The sequence below is a fragment of the Chionomys nivalis genome, chromosome 2, assembly GCF_950005125.1.
Source record: "Chionomys nivalis chromosome 2, mChiNiv1.1, whole genome shotgun sequence".
NCBI lineage: Eukaryota > Metazoa > Chordata > Mammalia > Rodentia > Cricetidae > Chionomys > Chionomys nivalis.
Genome location: NC_080087.1, coordinates 56,199,401 through 56,222,284, shown reverse-complemented (window position 1 = coordinate 56,222,284; position 22,884 = coordinate 56,199,401). Strand labels below are relative to the sequence as shown.

The 22,884-nt window shown below is 45.1% G+C and overlaps 1 protein-coding gene across 2 annotated transcripts in view; it reads left to right on the top strand.

Moving 5' to 3' along the window:
* Fig4 (FIG4 phosphoinositide 5-phosphatase) overlaps positions 1–22,884 on the top strand; it is a 119,561-nt gene that overhangs the window by 41,303 nt on the left and 55,374 nt on the right. For both annotated transcript variants that reach the window (XM_057761485.1, XM_057761487.1), the window contains exons 9-15: positions 308–470; positions 851–948; positions 7,272–7,405; positions 8,434–8,550; positions 10,146–10,191; positions 11,670–11,818; positions 13,124–13,290. In XM_057761485.1, the coding sequence (XP_057617468.1) occupies positions 308–470; positions 851–948; positions 7,272–7,405; positions 8,434–8,550; positions 10,146–10,191; positions 11,670–11,818; positions 13,124–13,290 (874 nt within the window). The remainder of the gene's footprint in view (positions 1–307; positions 471–850; positions 949–7,271; positions 7,406–8,433; positions 8,551–10,145; positions 10,192–11,669; positions 11,819–13,123; positions 13,291–22,884) is intronic.

The window sequence follows — 22,884 nt, the reverse complement described above, 5'->3', positions numbered from 1 at the left end:
GAATAATTTTACATAATTGTTTTTCTTTTCTCTGCCATCCTACCATTTATTCTGGCCAAAACGTTATTTGATGTTTTCGTTGAGTAACTAATTCGATTTTCCAGTCTCTTCTCTGCTGTTGTTAATTGTTTTTTCTTTCTCATGTTTAATCTGCTTTTCCCGGTGTATACTCTGAATATTGATGGTGTATGGCTTACCTCTTTTAAGATACATGGAGAATAGGAGTTATAATTTCATTGTGATTTTGGATGTTTCTCATTTAAAAGTTCTGAGAGCATAAGCTATCTTCGGCTGTGCCTTCCTCCAGGGTGATGTTGCAAACGAAGTGGAGACTGAGCAGCTCGTCTGCGATGCTTCGGTGATGTCTTTTACTGCAGGCAGCTATTCTTCTTACGTACAAGTCAGAGGATCGGTTCCCTTATACTGGTCCCAAGACATCTCGACTATGATGCCTAAACCACCCATTACACGTGCGTAAGCCGGCCTGCTGGGAGTGGCTCTTGTCTGCTGTCATTCACGATGATCGTTGTCACTTAATAAGTACTTGGGTTGGGGGAGAGTTTGGTCTTTTGAGCAAGAGCGTATGGAGGAGTTAGCTCTCTGCAGTGAATTCAGCCTTAATTTAAACCATTAGTGGATTGCATGTTATTTTGCTTCAGAAATGACAGTCTTTCAGATTTAATGAGTACTTGCTGGATTAATGTCTAGTGAGCTCCTTGAGGAGATTTGGGAAATGAAGGTGCTAGGTTAGTCGAACTGTATTTCTTTTCCATGTTTTGAAAACCCTACACTTCTTTTATTCCCGCCTCATGGTGCCATTAGGGTGTTTGTCTACCTTTCTTCTTCTCAGTGGACCAGGCGGACCCCTTCGCACACGTCGCTGCTCTTCACTTTGACCAGATGCTCCAGAGGTTTGGCTCCCCCATCATCATCTTGAATTTAGTGAAGGTATGATGTGCTCGTCACAAACACTGGGCCACCTTTCCTCAGACAAAGGCATTAGCCAGCTGCGCTTTGCCTTCCCCAGAGAAAGAGGGAGGACAGAGATGGGCAGGGATGGGGGGGTGTCTGCTGTGCCAGCTTGTGTGTTTGCGCTAATGTTCTTCAACCTCACATCCCATGTGGCTTCTTCTGGACTTGCCCTGGGAACCAATAGTAGATCTCCCTGAAGGGAAGAGGGTGATCTGGTCTACCAGTGTAGCACAATTAATAAAAACCCAGAGACAGAAATTGGGATTCATCCTGAAGCTCAGAAAATCAAAATATCTAGCCATCGGCTCTTACCTCTACCTCAGTCCAAAGTGGCGATCCTGCCTCCAGGAATCTCAGAATTTGACTATGTGTGAGAGCTATCTCCTCCCGTTTTATATTTCTCTGTAGTTCTGGGATTAAAAGCATGCGCCATTACTGCCAGGTTTCTATGGCAAACTAATGTGGCTACTGGGATTAAAGGTGTGTGTTACCACTGCCTGTTCTGTAAGACTGATCAGTGCAGCTGTTTTACTCTCTGAACTTAGGCAAGTTTTATTTATTAAAATACAAATAAAATATCACTACATACCAGGCTCCTGATTCCTTTGTATGAACTGGGTCTGTATTAAATTCCTTTGTCCCAGGACAATTTAAGAACACAAGAAGAAGCTGCTGCACCCTCACCTTGATACACCTCACTCCCTTGGCAGTCTGTAAGAACTGCAAATCAATATGGATCAATAGGTACAAGTGTTACAGCTCGGGAGGGAAAGGTACCCTGACTGTCAGAGGCCAGGCTATACCTACAGATGTAAAAGGACGATATCCTGGATACCTATAGATATCTGGACTGTCGGAAAGTCAGGCTATACCTGTAGCTGTGTTCCAATAGGGAATGTGGCAATCCTCCTTTCTGAGAGAGCTGGTACAGCTGAGCCCTGTTCCACTCTGCTAAGAGAGTTTCCCAGCAGAGGTATCCATTGCTGCTCTGCTCCGCTCCACTAGGGAGTTTCCCAGCAGAGATTCTGCTATGCTCTGGCAACAGAAGGTCTTCACCCAAAATTCATTCAAGAGATTTATTTGGGAGGAAGGAATCCAAGAGGGTGGCTGCCTCTGCCAGGGTGGAAAAGGGCAGCTATCAGCTGAACAGGCACAGGGCTTATGTAGAGCTTCTTAGAGGCAGATCTTTTCTAGGGAGAAGATTTTCAGGGTGGGAATTGGTCAGATTTTAATCTCCTGAGCTTTGACAAGCTCAGAGATTGGCTAGATATTATGCTCAGGGATCAGTTGGTTTCATGTGCAGTTTTAGAATGTGTTTCTTTGGCTCTGATTTCAAGAACTGGTTGATTCCATGCTCATTTGGTCAGGACCAAAGTGTGTTTCCTTGGCTCTGGTTTCAGGGCCAGGGTGTATTTCTCTGATTCTGGTTTGAGGGCCAAAGTGTGTTTCTTTTACCGGCTCTAGTTTCAGGGTCAGGGTGGGATTTTGGGCTGACCCTTTTAGCCTATAATGGGATCAGAAGGCTTCATTCAGGAATGAGGTTCAAGAATCAGGTGGGCCTGTGAGAAGCTCAGGCAACATGGTATAATGTCTCTGAGCTTCTCCCTCAGAGTACACTGACTGGTTCACACACCATGGATACACAGGTCAAAGACTTAGGGTGAAAGGCAAGATTAGCCAATAAATTTTTCTAAATCTATTACACCCAAGTGAATTGAAAGAACCTCAGCTAGTGGCTAGGAAGACCTTGAGAATACCAATGAAAGGTTTTATTATATCATGTCTGTGGCAGTGGCCAGCAACATAGTAGTATAAAAAAAAACAACAACAATAAAAACTCCAAAGAATCCTTGTCCATTTAATTACCCAGTATTTTTGACACTTTTATGTGTATCAAGGTAATTGTAAACAATTCCTGCCTTCATGGAACTACCGGTGTGAGGGAGGCAAGTTGAACTAAAGCAGATAAGAGGAGTATTCAATCTGAAGAAAAGGCAATGCCGTGTGTGTGTGTGTGTAGCATACATGTGTTCCTTTACAACTGCTTCAAATTTCTTTAGGGTAGGAGTAAAAGTCACCTGCTGAAAGTGGGGGGGTTCGCAGTAGAGTCAGTTTCAACTTGATGGAAGTGGTTCTTAAATGGCACCATTCTGCTACTGATGCCTCTTCTCAGCAGGCCTGTATGGGCATACAAGTACAGATCAAAGAGAGATGATTGGCTTCATTTAGTTTTACCAGACAGATACCTAAGAAAGACAGTGTCAAGCGCATTTTGGATATTGGCAATAGTGTGGTTGCTGTGGACAATGAAAGCTGAGTGGGCTGAAGAGGAAGAGAGAGAAGGGATTCTGGAGAGAGTGGAGCAGTTGGTGACTTGGCATAGTTGTGAGGTGGTGCAAAGTCAAAGCAATCTGAAATAAAGGCGGTTCTGGGGTGGGAAATGCTGACGGCAGAGCATCTCCCTGTGATCACCTGATGTGGAGGTTGGGGATGGGGCTGAACCAGAGTGCAGCAGGATCTGGAGGTACTGAAGTTAGCACAGAAAGGCCGGGCACGGGGAGGAGGTGGGTGCTTACCCAGGAGGGGCCTGTGCAGTCCTGCTAAATGCATGGCTCAGGGGAACAGTGTGTGGTATGTGTGCTTCGTCAAGAGCATGGAAGAATATGTGGTCCCAAAGTGGCAGGGGCGGAGGCAGTCAGTGTCCTGTCTTTCGGTTTCTGTGATTGACTCATGATCATTGTGAAGATGTTCATAATGTCTGCGCGTATTTACTCACATTAATGCAGAAGCTCGCTCCTGTCTGCTCGCAGTGTAAGCTGGAGCTGATAATCTACAACTCTGACTTAATATGGATACGTAATAGACACATTGAAACTTAAGGTGGAAAACTTTAATGAAAACACTTGTTGACTTGCCTCACAGGCCTATGATCCCAGCTATTCAAGCAGCAGAGGCAGGGGATCACAAGTTTAAGGCCCGTAACTAGCTACAGAGTGAATTTTAGTCCAGCCTGAGCAATTTAGGGAGACCCTGTCCTGAAATAGAAAGAGGGTAGGAGTAGGTGCGGCTCCATGGTACAGCTCTTCTCTGCATGTTGGAGGCCCTAGATTCAGTTCCTGGTACTGTAAAAGACTGATAATTATGAGTGCTTTTCCAGTAAGTCTATATTATTAGTATAGAAGCAAATTGCTGTTGAAGCCGTAAGTGATGAGCCATTACTGGAACATACACCTAGAACTAGCTGAGTGGATCTTGTTCTTGCTTTATAGGGTGCAGTTGGAAGGGCCTACTTAAATAGAGCCCCAAGCCTATGGTGCTCGGAAGGCTCTGTTAATTTACACATTAAAAGTGCTATTCAGTTCAGTTCATGTGGCTGAACGAGGCCTGTTTCGCCTCCCTGTAGTCTGCCGATGTAGTTTGAAAGGAGTTTTGCAAAAGAGAACATTTATTTACAAGGCTTAGGACCTCACATATGCCTGGCAGGAGCCCAACCATTGAGCTACATCCCTATCCCTGTCATCAGTTGTTTTGTTTATAGGAAAAAGAAAATGCTTCTTGTTTTCACTTGGAAGAAGGTCTTAGAAAGTTGTGGTTAAACCATCAAAGAATGCCCATGTCTATAGAATGTCCATGCCCACAGGATGACTGTGTCTATAGGATGCTCCTGTCCATAGGATGACAGTGTCTATAGGATGCTCCTGTCCACAGAATGCTCCTGTCCATAGGATGACTATGTTTATAGGATGGCCATGTCCATAGGATGACTGTGTCCATAGGATGCCTGTGTCCATAGGATGCTCCTGTCCACAGGATGACTATGTTTATAGGATGGCCATGTCCATAGGATGCCTGTGTCCATAGGATACTCCTGTCCACAAGATGACTATGTTTATAGGATGACTATGTTTATAGGATGGCCATGTCCATAGGATGGCCATGTCCATAAGATGATCATGTCCATAGGATGATTGTGTCCATAGGATGATTGGGTCCATAGGATGCCCATGTCCATAGGATAACGGCAAGGAGGAAACTCTTCTGATTCCTGTTCCCATTTGCCCTGTTGTGAGCCTCTCCCTCTGTGGTGCCCTCTGATATACAGGTTGACTTGTATCTGGACATTTGCATTGGGTTGTGAAGGGTTCAGCCCCGAGGAGACTGGCTGAGCAGCCTGTGAGCACTAACCCGGTACACACAGCAGATAGCAGACTCTATAGCCATGCAGGCTGATTTCACACAAGAATTCCAGAAAGGCTCTACTTCCCTATTTAATTTAAAGAACTTCTGAGAATTCCAAATAAATAACTTTTCCAGATAAAATACAAAGTATACTTTTACCTGATTCTTAATTCAATTCTTATGTAATTTCTCTATTTGCTTTATTCAGCTGTGCAAAATATACCCTTGTTTGTTTCTATAGTAGTTATTAGTTCCGTTCGTGATGATTGAAAACAGCACCAACATTTTGATGCCAGCAGTGGTGCTGCGACATCATTGGCGTCTCTATTGTAGTTTTTCTTTGTTTCTAAGGAAAGGCCTGATCAAAGTAACGGTACAAGCAGCTAAGTTTTCCTGAAGGCTGTGGTAAGAACTCCCTCTGCTTTCTTTTTTAAAAAAATTAATTTATTAAAAATTTCCATCTCCTCCCTCCTTCTATTTCCCTCCCTCTCCCCCCTCCTCCTCTTCCTCCTCCTTTTCCAGTCCAAAGAGCAGTCAGGGTTCCCTGCCCTGTGGGAAATCCACGGTCCTCCCCCCTCCATCCAGGTCTAGGAAGATGAGCATCCAAACAGACTAGGCTCCCACAAAGCCAGAACATGCAGTAGGATAGAAACCCAGTGTCATTGTCCTTGGTTTCTTGGTCAGCCCTCATTGTCAGCCACATTCAGAGAGTCTGGTTTGATCACATGCTAGTTCAGTCCCAGTCCAGCTGGCCTTAGTGAGCTCCCAATAGATGAGCCCCACAGTCTCAGTGGGTGGACGCACCCCTTGCGGTCCTGACTTGCTTGCTCATGTTCTCCCTCCTTCTGCTCCTCATTTGGACCTCCAGTCCAATGCTCCAATGTGGGTCTCTGTCCCCAGGTGTCCAAGGAGATGTCCCCAGCTTGTTCCTTGGCAGCTGAGGAGAGGGCGCCTGAACTGACCCTATCCTATAGCCACACTGATGAATATCTTACATATCACCATAGAACCTTCATCTGGTGATAGATGGAGATGGAGACAGAGACCCACAGAGATCCCCCTGCTTTCATCTCCTTTAAACCCCACATCAATGCTGCTGCCCAGGGAAAACCGACAGCCTTGTCAAAGGGCCAAGTGCAGCAGTGCAGGCCCACACAGCAGCATGGCCTTCTTCAGTGAGAGGCAGTGTGGTAACCCGAGAGATGCGGCAGGCAGGGAGGCACCTCAGGGTGGCTGAACCCTTAACCTCATAGAGATGTCCCAGGTACAAGTCGACCCGAGTGTCAAAGGGCTCCAGAGAGAGAGGGCCCACCAAGGGAGAGGCACCACAGGGTAACTGGGAGCAGAGGTCAGGCTCGGGCCATGCTTGCCTTCCAGCCTTTCAGTGCGGCCTTAGCATGAAGGGGATAAAGTTCCTGTCTTGCCTCCTCGAGGTTTCACATGCCAGATTCGAAAGCACGCTCTGCTGGTCTCTCCAGAGCATGCCGTTTTCTCTCTGCACCGCTGGCTGCAGCTGTGGGCTGGGCTTGTATAGTGCACACTGGGTTTCGTCTACTCCGTGCTAAGCGAGCATTGCTACCCAAGCAGACTATGGATGTGTGGGCCAGGCTTGTGTGCTATACATGGGAGCTGCAGGAGATCAGCAGGGAAAAACCAGCTTCCCTGGCTCTTCAAAGCTGCTGACTCGCTCAGTGAAGATCTCTTAATTCTCGTTTATATTATTTTCATTTTGTAACTGGGTTTCACTTCAGTGTTAAACACCAGGACTTTTCTTACTAAGGTGAGGAGGTATGAGCTACAAAGCTATGAACGGTCTTAAACTTGTTTTAAGGTAACTGTAACTCAGACATTTACGATTTTTAATAATAGCTTTATTGGTTTTATTTTAGATGTGTTTTCCCTGTATGTATGTCACTGTGTGCATATTTAGTGCCCACAGAGGTCAGAAGAGGGCATCAGATTCCCCTGGCACTGGAATTCTAGGTGAATCATCATGTGGGTGCTGGGAATCAAACCTGGGCCCAACCAGGAGCAACATATGCTTTTACCCACCGACCCTCTCTCCAGCCCCACATTTCAGATTTTTAACTTAAAAATTATTTCAAACTTTTTTCCTAAAGGAGCGAGAGAAGAGAAAGCACGAGAGGATTCTGAGTGAAGAGCTGGTGGCTGCAGTCTCCTACCTGAACCAGTTCCTGCCCCCAGAGCACACGATCGTCTACATCCCCTGGGACATGGCCAAGTACACGAAGAGGTGAGAGGGACTGCCACACAGGCGTGTCTCCTTGGTGACACAGCCCCTCCACTTTCCTTCCTTCATGTAGGTGGAGCAGTTCTGAGCTCTTCTGCTGGGTGACCAGCTCTTCCCTGGGCATTCTGTCACCTCTTCCCTGCTGTTCCTTAGAGGCACTGGTTCACCTTCTTCCTTGTTCCTCAGGGAAGACACTGCTCTCAGGGGATCTCTCTCATAGATGAATATGTACTATTGTAATTGTTGATAGTGAACCCTAGCTCCTCACTCTGCTGATCGGGTCCCTTAGCTGCTTGGTTCCAGTGTGTTATAACTTACTTGGCCTACTCCGTTTGAGAAAACCTGATCTTTGTGTCTGGAGCTAGTCCCACGCCAGGGTTTTCCTGTAGCTTCTTACCACCTCCACCACCACCCAGTCACACACTTCCTCCTCTCCCCTTTCTCTCAGTATTTGGCTCAAAACTAATCCTTGCTAAGAGGGCTTTTTTTTTTTTTCTTTTTGAGCCTTGCATTGTTTACATGCGACATCTAAATTCTAGGTTTATTTGCTGTGACTATATTGCTTTGCTAATGTCATGTTTATTCCCTGAACAGTTTTATGGAGTTAATGCACCAGGCACACACATACCCCCACTTACCTAGACTATGTTAGTTAACTGATTGATGTTGTCATATTAATTTATTTTCCAGTTTTTCTTTCCCTGCCTCTGCACTTTTCACGGTCATTGACTGATTAAGCGGTGGCTTGACTGACTGCTGCTGAGGAGGAAAGGCTTTCTTGAAAGCCTCTCAGGGGAACGTCCCGTGCCAAGACTAAGGAGTGTGCCAGTATTTGCTATTAAGTTACGGGTCTACTGTTGGTTACCGGGTACACATTATATTTCTGCCTTAATCATTTCAGTTTTTCTGTTACATAAACGACATGATTAAAACAGTTGAATCCCCGAGCGTCATTACTGTTGATGTTGTGTGCTTTATAGGGAGAGTGAACATCTTCTAAGCCCTCACTTTTGCCTGTTCCTCTCTCTCAGTAAGCTGTGTAACGTTCTCGACCGGCTGAATGTGATTGCAGAAAGTGTGGTAAAGAAAACAGGTTTCTTCGTAAACCGCCCCGACTCTTACTGCAGCATTTTACGGCCAGATGAAAAGTACGTATGACATTAAAAACTTAAATTCAGAGGTGGGGAGATGAAGTGATTGCCATATAAGCTGAGGACCCAAGTTCAGTCCCTCCAGCTCCCATAAGAAAGTCAGTGCGGTGGTATGTGTTTGTGGTCCCAGCACTGAGGAGGCAGAGACAGGCAGATCCCTGGGGCTTGCTGGCCATCCCAGTCTAGCCCTCTCGGTGAGCTCAGTGACTCACAGGCAGAGGCTCCTCCCACCAAGCCTGAACCCCTGGGACCCAGGGGTTAGCAGGAGAAAAATGACTCCACCTGCTGTCGCTTGACCTTCCTATCTGGTACTGTGCTCCACACCCCACCCCACATATGCAAAGGAAATTTAAATCAAGGTATTGGTTCTTATATACAAAATATTTTAGGGATTGGAGAGAGGACTTAATGATAGCACTTGCCTCGAAAGCATGACGACCTGAGCATGAATTGTCAGCACCCATGTGAAAAGGTGGGTGTGGCTGTGTGTGCCTGAACTCCAGCATTAGGAAGTGCGAGCACACGCGCACACACACACACACACACACACGCACACGCGTAAAATATTCTAAATACAGGAAGTCTGTGGTGATTAGAGAATGGATAGATGGATGGATGAACTTGTGGAGAGGCAGGCTGCTCAGGACCATGTAATGAATACTCACTGTGTGCTTGGGAATTCTGTGGTGGTTATATACCTTCAGATGGAAGCCACAGGAGTCTTAGCATTTGCTTTGTGGAATAAACATTATATAAAACGTGTGTGTGCAACATAAATTTTTCTGTAGCGAATTCATTGTTGAACATTTAGAAAGAACAGGGAACTCTTTCTGGTTGACAGTGGATGCTGTCATGAGTGTAGAATTTGTTAGCATGCTGTGTGGTTTGCTCATAGCCCTTCTGTGGCTGCTAGCTTGTTGGCTGCTTCAGAGAAAGGCCTGTTCCTAATTTATCTTTAAAGGAACCAGTATTATTTATTTCCAGCATTTGTTTTTCAGTTAACATAGTTAACTTCAGTGGTCAAATGAAAAACCCCAAATCAGCCTAATATGTTTATGTTTAGATGAATCTTTCTGCTATAGTTTTGAGGGAATCTTAATGTACAGGGTGTGTAAAATGTGTGGAAGGCTCTACTACGAAGATGGTTGTAATTGATTATGGTTACAGAAACCAAAGAAAGATATGGGCTTAAAGGAAAACAAGGGTGGAACTTGGTGGAACACAGAGGGTGCCCAAGAGAGACACAGGCAACTTAAGATGCCTCCAGCATAAGTTTTTTTTTTTTTTTTTTTTTTTTTTAGTAGAACACAGTGGCTGACCCATCTCAGTTTTTAGTAGAACACAGTGACTAACCCATCTCATTTTTTTTTTTTTTGCATCTGAAAAGGTGCGAGTGCAGAATTATCTGATGCCCAGAGACCTTCCCTTCTAATGCTGTGACTCTTGAAATCTATGACTATATATCATTCCTTTAAAAAACAAACAGGAAAGCAGGGGTTTGGGCTTGTGGCCTAGTTGCACAGCTTAGGGAACTGTGGCCTGCGTTTACCCAGCCCTGGAAGAAAAAATGTCAAGTATCTGTTTTTACCCAGGTGGAATGAACTTGGAGGCTGTGTGATTCCCACTGGTCGGTTGCAGGTACGGATATTATTATATTCATAGTGAACACAATTTGTGTCTATGGGGTGTGATGTTTTGGGGGGTTGGATTTGTTTTTGTTTTGTTTGAGACGGGGTCTCACAGTATATTGCTGGCTAGCCTGGCACTCACTATGCAAATCAGTCTGGCCTCGAACTCACAGAGACTCACCTGCTTTGGGTTCCCAAGTGCTGGGATCACAGGCATCTGCTCCCATATCCAGCTAATTTTTTTGTCATATTTTCTATTAGGTTCTGTTAACATGTATTTGATGCAAAATTGTTAATAGCTTGAGAATGGCTTTTAAAAAGCCTCCCTGCTAGTTTAAATCTTATACAAAGATGTATAGCTGATATTATAGCTTTTACATTTTTCTACATAAGAATTTTTATTACTGGAAATTAAAAGCAAGAATATGGAGATAGGTTAGAATATAGAATATAAAATAGGTTAGGCTGACTGTGGAAAATAAGCTAGTGTGTGTTGTATTTATTAGCTATGCATTAAGAACGATATTCTTGAGACTGGAGTGATGGTTTTGTGGTTGAGAGCACTTCCTGCTCTTCCAAAAGACCCAGGTTTGGTTCCCAGCTCTTACCTCTCCCACACTTCTGTGGGATGTCTTGCACGTACCGGTAACTCTAGTTCCAGGGAACTGGTACCATCTTTTGGCCTCTGAGGGCACGAGCACACACTTGGCACACACACACACACACACACACACACACAAAAAAAAAAAAACCTTAGAAAAATACACCTTTAACCACTGAATATTTGGTTTGTATAATATTTGGTTTGAACAATATCAGATAAAAGTTCATATTTCACTAATTAATAAATACAGAAAATATTAACTGTTTGCTTTATCTTGCTAAGCCTTCAAAATAAATTAAAATATAGGCTAGATTTAACAACGCTATTATGGTGACATTAAGTGAACAGTAAATAAAACTTTTTATGGTTAGCAAAATGTTCTTTATTTTTTTAACCCCTAACTGATGTGGGATTCCCCTCTGTATGCTATGGATATGTTTTATAACCATTGGTTAATAAAGAAGCTGCTTTGGCCTACGGCAGGGCAGAATACAGGTAGGTGGGAAAACTCAACTGCATGCAGGGAGGAGGAAGGCAGAGTCAGGCAGTCTCCATGTAGCCGCCCAAGAAGCAAGATGTGAGGTAACTAACAATGAGCCTCGTGATAAAATATAAAATAATAGAAATGGGTTCATTTAAGATGTCAGGGCTAGTTAGGAATATGCCTGAGCCATTGGCCAAGCAGTGTTGTAATTAATCTAGTTTTTGTGTGATTATTCATGTCTTGGTGTTTGGGAAATGAAAGGGCAGTCTCTCTTTACAAATCCTTAACTTTCCTTGTCTGGGATTAGCATCCATAGCTTTTCTTCTGTTGCTTTACAAACAGGTTTTTCCTGTGGTTTGAAGTAGTCTGGGTATCTGAAACCTTATTGTGTTCTTTGTAGACCGGCATTCTTCGGACCAACTGTGTGGACTGTTTAGATCGCACCAACACAGCGCAGTTCATGGTGGGCAAATGTGCTCTGGCTTACCAGCTGTACTCCTTAGGACTGATCGACAAGCCGAACCTACAGTTTGATACGGATGCAGTGAGGTAATTCTTTTTGCTGCCATTTGAACGTCAGCAGTGACAAAAAGCAGATTTGACTCATAAGGATTTTTATAAACTCATTTCTACTTTTAGCTCTTCAAAGATTTATTGCTAGTTGGCAGTATTCAAGTTAGTTCTCTATTTCTATTAAATGTTGGTATATTATTGCCATTGGGTCTTGTTTGTTTGCTTGCATGATCATTAAGCATTATGCTTTTTAGATAAATCTGAAGTACTTAGAAAAGCTAGTAGGTTAAATAAAAACCCAAATGGCAATGATTTTAGTACCACTTCCACAAACATTTTGAACTAAAGATACAAAGTGTGTAAGATAGATTCTTCATTAAGGATTACTGCTTCTTCATTGTTCGTCAACTCTGAAAGCAGAAAGTATATGGCTTGCATGTCTGCTATGGCTAGGATGTTCGTGTCACCCTTAAGTCCACACGTTAAAATCCTCACCCCCAAAGCAGTGGTATTAGAGGATGGGGTCTTTGCGACATGCTTAGATCTGAGGGCAGAGCCCTCGTCATTGGGATTAGTGGCATATTAAAAGTGATCAAGGAATTTTTATTAGTCTCTTCCTCATGTGAGGTCAAAGCAAGAAGGCACCACTCATGAAGGAAATGGGCCTTTGCTAGGCGGTGAATCTGCTGATGCCTTTATCTTAGAGGCTGCAGCTCCTGGGACTATGAGAAGTGAATATTGTCTATAAGTCACCTTGAGAGCAAGGTACTGTCTATAACAAGACCCCCCCCACACACACACACACTTAACAATTCAGAGGGACCAAAATGGTGTCATGGAAGTGAATTAATCTGGCAGACCGTGGAGTGCAGGAGTCTGTCTAATATGGTAGAAACAGCTCCGTTCGGCTATAGTAAGTTAGATTTTGGTGCCTTGTTTTCTCGTTAAGAGTTTGTGTGCCCTTGGCATTGGATTGCTGTAAAACACCATGTGGTTTACATTTGCACTTATTTTCAAAATGTTAAAGAGCCCACTTGAAAGATTCAGAAGAGTTCTTTGGTAAAAGACTCTTTCCAGGTCTGACCTGGTGAATGACTTGTACAATCATTTAGGTTAATTTTTCCACTATAATGGGAACTTAAAGGCGTTGCACGTGCTAAGCCAGTTCTCCACCACTGAGCTCCACCCAGTCCCTCTCTGCAGTTTCCATTCTGGGACGCGGTCTCACTAGCTTTTTCAGCCCAGGCAGCCCTGCCTCAGCCTCCTTGGAAGCTGGGATTATAGACCGGATCACCAGACCAGGTGACAAGATTGTATAATGTGAGTCTTCCTTCCGCGCAGGTTATTCGAGGAACTCTATGAAGATCACGGAGACACCCTGTCCCTGCAGTATGGAGGCTCTCAGCTGGTCCACCGGGTAAAAACCTACAGGAAGATCGCACCGTGGACCCAGCACTCCAAAGACATCATGCAGACGCTGTCCCGATACTACAGCAACGCCTTTTCAGGTAACTCAGGCAGCAGCATCTCTACTGCTCAGATTTTAGGCGTGTTTGTCTTCTTGTACACACTCTTTTCCTTTATCTATTCATTTAAATAAGATAGAATTTGTGATTTAGAAGGTCCTCTATTTGTTCAATAGATGAATGAATAAATATTAAAACCGTTTTGAGCCTGGGTCTCATGTGCCCCAGGCTGGCTCAGACTTGCTGCTGGCAGACGATGACCTTGCACCTTTGATCTTCCTGAATGTTGGATGGGGTGACAGGGGACCTCGCTACGCCGGGCTTAAGTGGCTCTGGGGATTAAACACAAGTGTTTGTGCATGCTAGCCACATACCAGGCAAGCGCTCTGCTGACAGAGTTACTGTCTCCAAAGCTGGTACTTTAAAACAGCACACTGCTGCAATCTGCCCCTCGTAGTCGCCGTTCTTATGTGACAGAACGGGGTGGGGTTCTTGCCGTCTTCCTGTTTGTGTCTTTCTCCTTCAGTATTTCTAAATGTAGAAATTTGAAAGTACTAAATATTTTTTTCAAATGGGTTAACGTCTAGATAGTTGTTTATAAATGTGTTACTCAGAAGTGTCAACTAGAAATGATGACAAGCCATACTTTCATGACCTACAAGTATTAAATCAAACAGGTTATTCCCGTGGTCCTCTCCCTCTCTCCATTCTGGTGCCATTGTCAGTATACATAGCGTGTATCACACACAGAAGTGATTGTGAGGCAGATTCCTATACGCAGAATTGATCCAGGAGGAGCCCAACGGTTGATCCTACGAGTCCTCCTACGAGGAGTGGCAGAGCTGTTCTTTGGAACGGACTGCCCCTGCCTGCTTCCCGTCTCTCTCCCCCCATCTTCACAGACTGCTCCTGCCTGCTTCCTGTTTCTCCCCCCCCCATCTTCACGGACTGCCCCTGCCTGCTTCCTGTTTCTCTCCCCCCATCTTCACGGACTGCCCCTGCCTGCTTCCCGTCTCTCTGCCCGTCTTCGTCTCAAGCGAAGCGAGAGGATAGCTTCCGCAGGCTCTAGGTGAGCCTGCTGCAGCGTCCTGCATTTGGAAAGATCCCACGTGTTCCCCATTCTGGCTGTGCAGCAGGTCTCCCGGAGAGGGATGGCCGAGGAGGGTGCTGTATGGTGAGCACTCGCTCACACAGGGAGTAAACCTTACAGAACTCAAGGGTTTGATGCTAACCAGATGTAGCCTTCTTGAAAGAAGCTGTGAGCATTGAGTTGGTCTGTGCCCTAGCCAGTGAGCATCCCCCACCGAGTACCAAGTGGCCCTAACAGCCCAGGACCAGGAGGTAGAACTAGAAGCCTTCTCTTACCTGAAGAGACGCATGTGCTCATACCAAGCGAGTTGTATGGGAGTCCCGAGTGATAGGAGCCTCAGAAATGTCCATCAGAGTCAACATTTACTTTCAATGTTTACAAATCCCGGAGTGAGTGCAACTGCGTCAGCTATGACTCTCTTTGTGTACAACAGATCACTGTAAACGTGGAGACGTAAAACAGCACATGATCCCTTCGACAGTGTGTGTGGGTCCAAGTGCTGATGGGTTGGGGGTGTGTGTGCTCCCCAGAGTTCAAAGGCTGTGGTTAGGGTACCCCTCAGGCTGTCTCATCTGAAGTCCACGCTAAGGAAGCAGCCGCCTCCAAGCTCGTGTGATGATGGCAGCATCCAGTACTGTGGCCCAGGACCACTTGCAGCTTCACAGTGGCAAATGAGAGCCTGTCAGTGAGGCCGCCAGCAGACAGTCTCCCATAGGTCACATGATCGTGAGAGTGACATCCTACCGCATGGCAGAGCCCACTGATCAGCCATAGCATACAAACAGCAGACACTGACTGCCTCCCGGTTATGCAGTCTAGCTGCCAGTGGGCATTTCCTGCCGAGATCCCCCACGAGACTCTTCCCTTGCTGCCTGCCAGTGGGCAGTTCCTGCCGAGGTCCCCCATGAGACTCTTCCTTGCTTCGTTGTGCGGGCGGTTGGCAATCTGCGGTATTTGTTGACTAGCAGCAGCAGTGGCGCTCTAGTCTGCCCCCATCACACATACCTTACTTCTTGTGTTGAGGTCAGCTTTCACAGTGTTCTCTTCGGCGTCTCCTTTTCCTTTTATTGTAAGGACACTAGCCTCACTCACTGAATCAAGAGCCTGCTGTACTCCCAAACGAGTACGTCTTAATTAGATTATATATACAAAGATATAATCTAATTAAATTTCTGTGTTTAATCGCATTCCCTGACATGTGAAGACACGGTACATAAAAGTGGTGTGGAGGATAGAAGGGTGCGATAGGAAGCCTTGCCAGCAGGTACAGACGCCTCTGGTGCATCACTGTGCTGGAGGGTTAGAACTGCCCTTCAGTGTCTACTCTTCTGCCCCTCTTCTGTCGTTACTGCCCTGCAGCAATGACCGAGATTGACCCTTCAGGACCAAGGCTGCTCACTAGGAGTAGGAAGCAGAAATGAATGTGCAGTTATGTAGATGATTTGAAGAGGAAGGTATGGTGTAAAAATGTAACGATGATACAAGAGATCGGGATGTACAATTTCAAAGGTACAGCAAAATTATGTAAACTTAAAAGTGAGCTGTTATGAAAGGCATTATGAATAATGTGGCTGAAACAGACATCTTTATTTTAAGAAGCATGGTGTCATTGGGGTGTACACCTTATTTTGTCATAAGTGATTGTTATATAATGATGAACATATAGAATGATTTTCTTCTGAGTATTAAAGACCACTTTGCCGCACTTACTCAGTATTGTTATGTGATGCCTGTGGGCTGAGCCGGAAGATACTTAGGATTAAGAAACTAAATTAATAAAATTAAGTGGTTGGGAATTTTACCCTTAGTTTGTACAGACAGAATGTTTGATGTGTAAGCAACTCTCCAGACCCCTTGTTGGACCCATTTTTAAAAACCACTTTTAAAGCTAAACATTTGTTTAAGTGTGTAGTCGCAGCTGCCTGGGAGGCTGAGGTGGAAAGATACTTCCAACCTATGAGTTTGAAGGCAGCAGAGGCAACAGAGAATGATCTGTTTCAAAATACACAATGCACATGCACCCCCACACATGCACACATATGCATGCATGTACACACACCTACAAATGCATGCACTCAAATGCATGTGAGCACGCGTACACACAGACATGCATGCAGCAGTGCATCTGCCGACGATGCCACACTGCAGAAGCAGTTACCTAGGCTTTCCCCTTAGATGCTAAGAAGAACTTTGCATTCCCTGTAAAACTGTTCCTTTTTTTTAAACATTTAAATTTTGCTAAGCCTGCATTTTTTTTACTTAAGCATCTTGATTCTAAACCTTATTATAAGAAAAAATAGACTTTCTGCTAGAGTTAATAGAGCACACACAAACACACACCATGCATATGTATAATTTAAATGTAGTGAGTGCTAGAAGTGGAACTTGTCCTCTTCAGACAGATTTCAAAAAATTAAATGCAAGCTCACAAAGTGAAGACTGCCGTGCTCATGCGCAGGGAGAGAGGCGAGTACGAAGGCGGCACTGAGCTGATGTCCCCAGCGCCAGGAGGTGCTCTGCGGGAGGGGCATACAAGGGACATACAAGGGAATGTGCAGAGAACATTGTCACCTATCACAAATAGGGAGATGGCCTGCTGAGGTCCTACTCAGGGCCACAGATTTTAGTAAGAAAATCCTATTCGGCTGTAGTAGAAAAAACATTAGCAGAAATGTCTTCACAGTGTTTAGAATGTGACTGATAGCTAGGAAAGGCAAGTTCTTCACGCCCCAACAGCCTCAGCAGTGGAACATGACAGGCAGAGAGGTCTAAGTTGTTACAGAGCACACGGCAGACAACTCGACAGCCTTAGGACACCCCCTATTCTGTCCATTCTGTAGTTCTCCAGGATGCCTGCCCCATGTCTGTCTTCTCCTCTGTAACCCTCAGCCACAGCTGCTGACTTTGACTCCCACTTCCCTGAGAAAATCACATTGTCAAGGGGAGCTTCCTTTCCCTGCCAAATGCAGAATCCATGCATATCTACGTGGACTCTGCCTTACATTGTTGTGGTGGTTTAAACAGGCATGGGCCCCATCGACTCATGTGTTTGAATGCCCGTAGGGAGTGACACTCTTAAGAGGTGTGGCCGTCTTGGAATAGATGTGGCCTTGTTGAAGGAAGTGTGTCACTATAGGGGTGTTCTTTGACGTCTCCCAAGCTCAAGTCTTGCCAGTGTGACGCAGCCTCCTTCTGCTGCTTGTGGATCAAGATGTAGAACTTTCAGCTACATCTCCAGCTCCAAGTTTCCTGAATGCCACCATGTCCCTCCATGAAAATATTGGACTAAGCTTCTAAACTGTAAGCCAGACCCAATGAAAGGCTTTCCTTTATCTATAAGCATTGCAGTGGTCATGGTGTCTCTTCACAGCAGTAGAAACCCCAGGGAAGACAATCGTTTCAGCTCTTAGAGCTCCCCTGCCCAACTCTAAGCCAGGCCTTCTGCCGTGCTGAGTTGCAACCCGCTCTTGCTTTCCCTTATAATATGAACCCTTATTGCTGCACAGTTTCTTTCTCTTTCCTATGTCACTCCCGCTAACAAAAGCACACGGGTGTTTTCCATCCAGCCCTCCACCGCTCTCTAATCCCACATCCTCCTGCGGTAGCCCTAGTTCTCTGCCCACCTGAGCAGACTCTCTTGAACCTACTCTGTTGGGTATCTGCCCAGGTTTGATGCTGGAACTCTTTCAGGATTGCCAGCTGTCTCCGTGTTGCCACAGTCACTGGTTACTCCTCCGTCTACCTGGTGAGCATTCAATTTTGGTCTGAGCTAACACTGTTTCCCATAATCCCTGTACTACCTCTCCCAGACTTTCTGCTGACACCACTCCATTTCTGAGCCTTCTTCATTCTGTCTGCTCTTTCTGCACTTTTACCCTCAGGGCATCCTCATACATTTGACAACCAGACACATCCAGATGTATTCAACCTCCCTGTTGAATGCTGTATTCCTTTTCCATGGTAACTAACCACAGCATTACTCAACCCGTGTTGTCTCCTGAAAAGGCTGAAATAAAAATAAAGTCAGCATGTCAGCATGTTATCTAGAGGCTTTCCTGGCTGTTTCTGGTTGGTGGTAAAATTCCATGCAGTTGTGGGATTGCTATCCAGTGCTCTCAGGGCTGCTGGCTCTGAGCCTACAGGTATCCATTGGCTTGTGACTGGTTCAGTTTGTTAGCCCTCACTGGCCCGCTGAACTCGTTTGGTGCTTTAAATCTCCATACCATCTCCTCTGCCTTCCTCTTCTGCCCTTAGAGGATTCACACGGTTACAGATAATCCAGAAGAATTGTTGTCTTGAAGTAGTTACTAGTCAGTTATATTTGCGAAAAGCCTTTTTACAGTGCAGTGTGAAATATTCATGGGTATGACACTAGGGAACAGAGGAGTTCTGTCCAGATTATTCTCTTCCTACCATATATTGCCACTAGTCTCAACATCACTGTGCTTGACGAGACATGCTGTAATCATAGCACTTGGGATGCTGAGGCAGAATGATCTTGAATTTAGGGTCAGTCTGGGCTGCACAGCAAGTTCAAAGTCAGCTTAAGCTTCATAGTGAGCTGGAGATTTGATCTAGTGGTAGAGCACTTGTCCAGCACGTGTAAGGCCCTGGATTTGACTCCCAAATCAATCTCTCTCTCTCTCTCTCTCTCTCTCTCTCTCTCTCTCTCTCTCACACACACACACACACACACACACACACACACACACACACTCCCCTCAAACTTACTATTTCTGAGACAGAAACTTTTATCTTTTTAACCTGTTTCTCTACTTATTTTTTCCATCTCAAACCTGCCATTTAATTCAGAAACGTAAGAATCACCCTTGAGTCCTAGAATTCCCTTATCAGCCATCCTGACCCACAGTCTCCTGTGTGAACAAATCTTGTTGGTGCTTCCTCCAAAATGCAAATCAAATCCTTCCCTCCTCCGCTCTCCCCTCCCCTCCTTTCACAGTGTTGGGGATCAAACCCAGACAAATACTTCGCCACTGAACTGCACCCCAGCCCTCTCCCCAGCAGACCCCATGGACCGAGCTCTCACCAGCTGCCCTGGCTCCTGACTCTTCTCTAAGTCTCCTCTCTCAGCCTCATCATAGCTAGCGTGATGGATGTTTTTAAAAGTTAAATCAGATCTCAGCACTCCCTTCTTTAAAACAAACAAACAACAAAACCACCTCTTCCAGGGATTTCCATTACATTTAAAATCAAATTTCTCCCCGTGACCTGTAGCAGCCACCTGGACTGTGGCTCCATCTGTTCGTGGTCCTGGGCTCTTTCCACTGCCATCACTCTGTCCCCCCTGTTCTTGTTTGCCCTCAGGCCTCTGCAGTTCTCAGTCCTGCCTGGGCAGGGTCTGCGCCTCTGGGGTCTGTGGACCACATCCGTCATATTCTTATAGTTGGCTTGTTAGCCTCCTGTCTTTTCCCTAACTGCCCAATCCCTGTCCCTGTCTCCTCCCATCACTGGCATATGCTACACAGATTTTACATCTTCTGAAAATACCTTTCCTTTATATGCGCACATACACATACACACGTACATACACACACATACACAGATGCACACAGACCACACACACATAAACACACGCAGACACACACATAGACACACACACACATAGACACATGCACACACACACAGAGACACACACAGACACACACACACACTTTCTTACTAAGTTATTCAACTCCAGTAGCCAGCTTCTTGTTAGTCTTGTATCTCCAGTAAAGGACACAGAAGGTTCTTGAATGAATTCTTCCTTTTCAATTATTAAAGTCATATGTGTTAATTTTGGAAAGTACAAAGTATCTCACAAATAAACCATGACCTCACCACAGATATAGCCACTTGTTCATGGTTAGGCAAACACGATTGCTTTGCTTTTATTATGCATGCGATTTATAATCTGCTCTTGCCCTTTGAGATGACGCGAATAACCTTGGTGGCATTAACTATTCTTCTGCAGTGTGATTGTTTAGTAACTGCTTTATCCTTTGTAAGTGTTATAATTTAGTTAGTATGCATCAGAGATCTTCTTGAGCAAATGTCTTTGAACAGCGTCGTTTCCTTGTCTCCTAACTTCACTTATGTAGGATGTAAAAGCCTATTTCCTGGGTCAGAAGGTAGACATGTCTTTCATGGCCGTAATGCACTAGTCTCATCAGTGTGACAAAATACGTCACCTAAACCGAAAGGAGGAGGACTGGTTTTAGTCCACATTTTTGTAGAATTTGTCCATCGTTGGCCTTGTGTGCTTGGGCTGAGTGTCACTGTGGCAGGCCCTGAATTGCGGAAGGAGATTTCCCACCTAAGCAGAGAGGAGTATGGGGAGAGGCCATGCAGGACAGTTCCCAAGGACATGCTCCCCACCCCCCACCCAGGGACCTCCTCCAGCCACATAGACCCACCTCCTGTTTCCACCACCACTAGTAATGCCCCAGTCCCTGTTAGATGCTCACAGACACACTGATATGCTTCGCTGACCCAGGAGCCTCTGGGGACGGTCAAGCCAGTGATCAAGGCTGCCTATCCCACACGCACAGGCGCAGATTCCTTCCGAAAAGATTAATCAGCTAATGTCCCTTTCAACAAAGTCTGAGAGTGCTCGGTTGAAAGCCTTTAGTAGTCATGGGTTAGTAGTCATGGGTTATTAGTCATTTGTTAGTAGTCATGGGTTAGTAGTCATGGGTTAGTAGTCATGGTTTAGTAGTCATGGGTTATTAGTCATTTGTTAGTAGTCATGGGTTAGTAGTCATGGGTTAGTAGTCATGGTTTAGTCAGCGCGTGTTTGATAAATAGCAGAGTTGGATTTTTGCACGTCCGTTGCTTCAGTGTTGTTTGTGCTTGTGTTTTCTGGGTGTTGATCTGTGTCATTCTTACATCTCAGTCGTATTTGTCTCATTAAATGGTACCAGGTGGGAATCGAATTCCATTCTTCCTTCTCCCAACAGTTGGAAAGTACTATATATTGAGCAGTACCTTCTTTTGCTGATAAGACACTACATCACCACAAACTTAGTATTTTTATAACAAATAATTTAGTTCCACAATGTTTTAGACAATTAATTAAAAATATTATATTCAGTCCAGTGCTATTTCAATATAGTTAGTAATAGAACCGGGTAGTGTAATTGCTTAAATAGCATTTGAAGGATTTACAGGGATTTCTGGTTTTTAAGCCTCATTGAGTATACAAGCAGGTTCCCATCGCCCACATGCTAGCTGCACTGCAGAGGACCAGCCTCTGTTGAGCACTCGATCATAACCAAAGTGTGACCATCTTACACAGGAAAAGACTAGTTTATTTTGTAGTTGAAAGTGTTCAGCTAGGCCGGGCATGGTGGCCCATGCCCTTAATCCCAGCACTCAGGAGACGGAGGCAGGCAGATCTCTGAGTTTGAGGCTAGCCTGGTCTATAGAACTAGTTCCAGGATAGCCAAGGCTACACAGAAAAACCCTGTCTCAAAAACCAGTGGGATAGGGGAGGAGGCTTGGGCTGGAGAGATGGCTCAATGGTTAAGAATTCTTCAGAGTTCAATTCCAGCACCCAGATGGCAGTGTACAACCATCTATAGCTGTAGCCCAGATGGCAGTGTTCAGCAGTTTATAGCTGTAGCCCATATAGCAGTATACAACCATCTATAGCTGTATCCCATATGACAGTGTACAACCATCTATAGCTGTAGCCAGATGGCATTGTACAACCGTCTAGCCAGATGGCAGTGTACAACCGTCTATAGCTGTAGCCAGATGGCAGTGTACAACCGTCTATAGCTGTAGCCAGATGGCAGTGTACAACCGTCTATAGCTGTAGCCAGATGGCAGTGTACAACCGTCTATAGCTGTAGCCCATATGGCAGTGTACAACCATCTATAGCTGTAGCCCATATAGCAGTGTACAACCATCTATAGCTGTAGCCCAGATGGCAGTGTTCAGCAGTTTATAGCTGTAGCCCATATAGCAGTGTACAAGCGTCTATAGCTGTATCCCATATGACAGTGTACAACCATCTATAGCTGTAGCCAGATGGCATTATACAACCATCTATAGCTGTATCCCATATAGCAGTGTACAACCATCTATAGCTGTAGCCAGATGACAGTGTACAACCATCTATAGCTGTAGCCCAGATGGCAGTGTATAACTGTCTATAGCTGTAGTCCATGTGGCATTGTACAGCCATCTATAGCTATATCCCAGATGTCAGTGTACAACCATCTATAGCTGTAGCCCAGATGGCAGTGTACAACCATCTATAGCTGTAGCCCAGATTGCAGTGTACAACCATCTGTAGCTGTAGCCCAGATGGTAGTGTACAACCATCTGTAGCTGTAGTCTCATGGGATCTGATGCCCTCCTCTGATTTGCAGGTGTACATGAAGACAAAACATCCCCAAACATAAAGTAAATACGTGTTTAAAAAAAGAAGTATCCAACCAATATTCAGTCTTTTTAGGGTGGCCTTCAAGCCCAAGCTTATGGGACTGTGCCACCATAGAGAGACTTCCTGTTGTACCAGCAGCAGTGGCTTCAATAACTC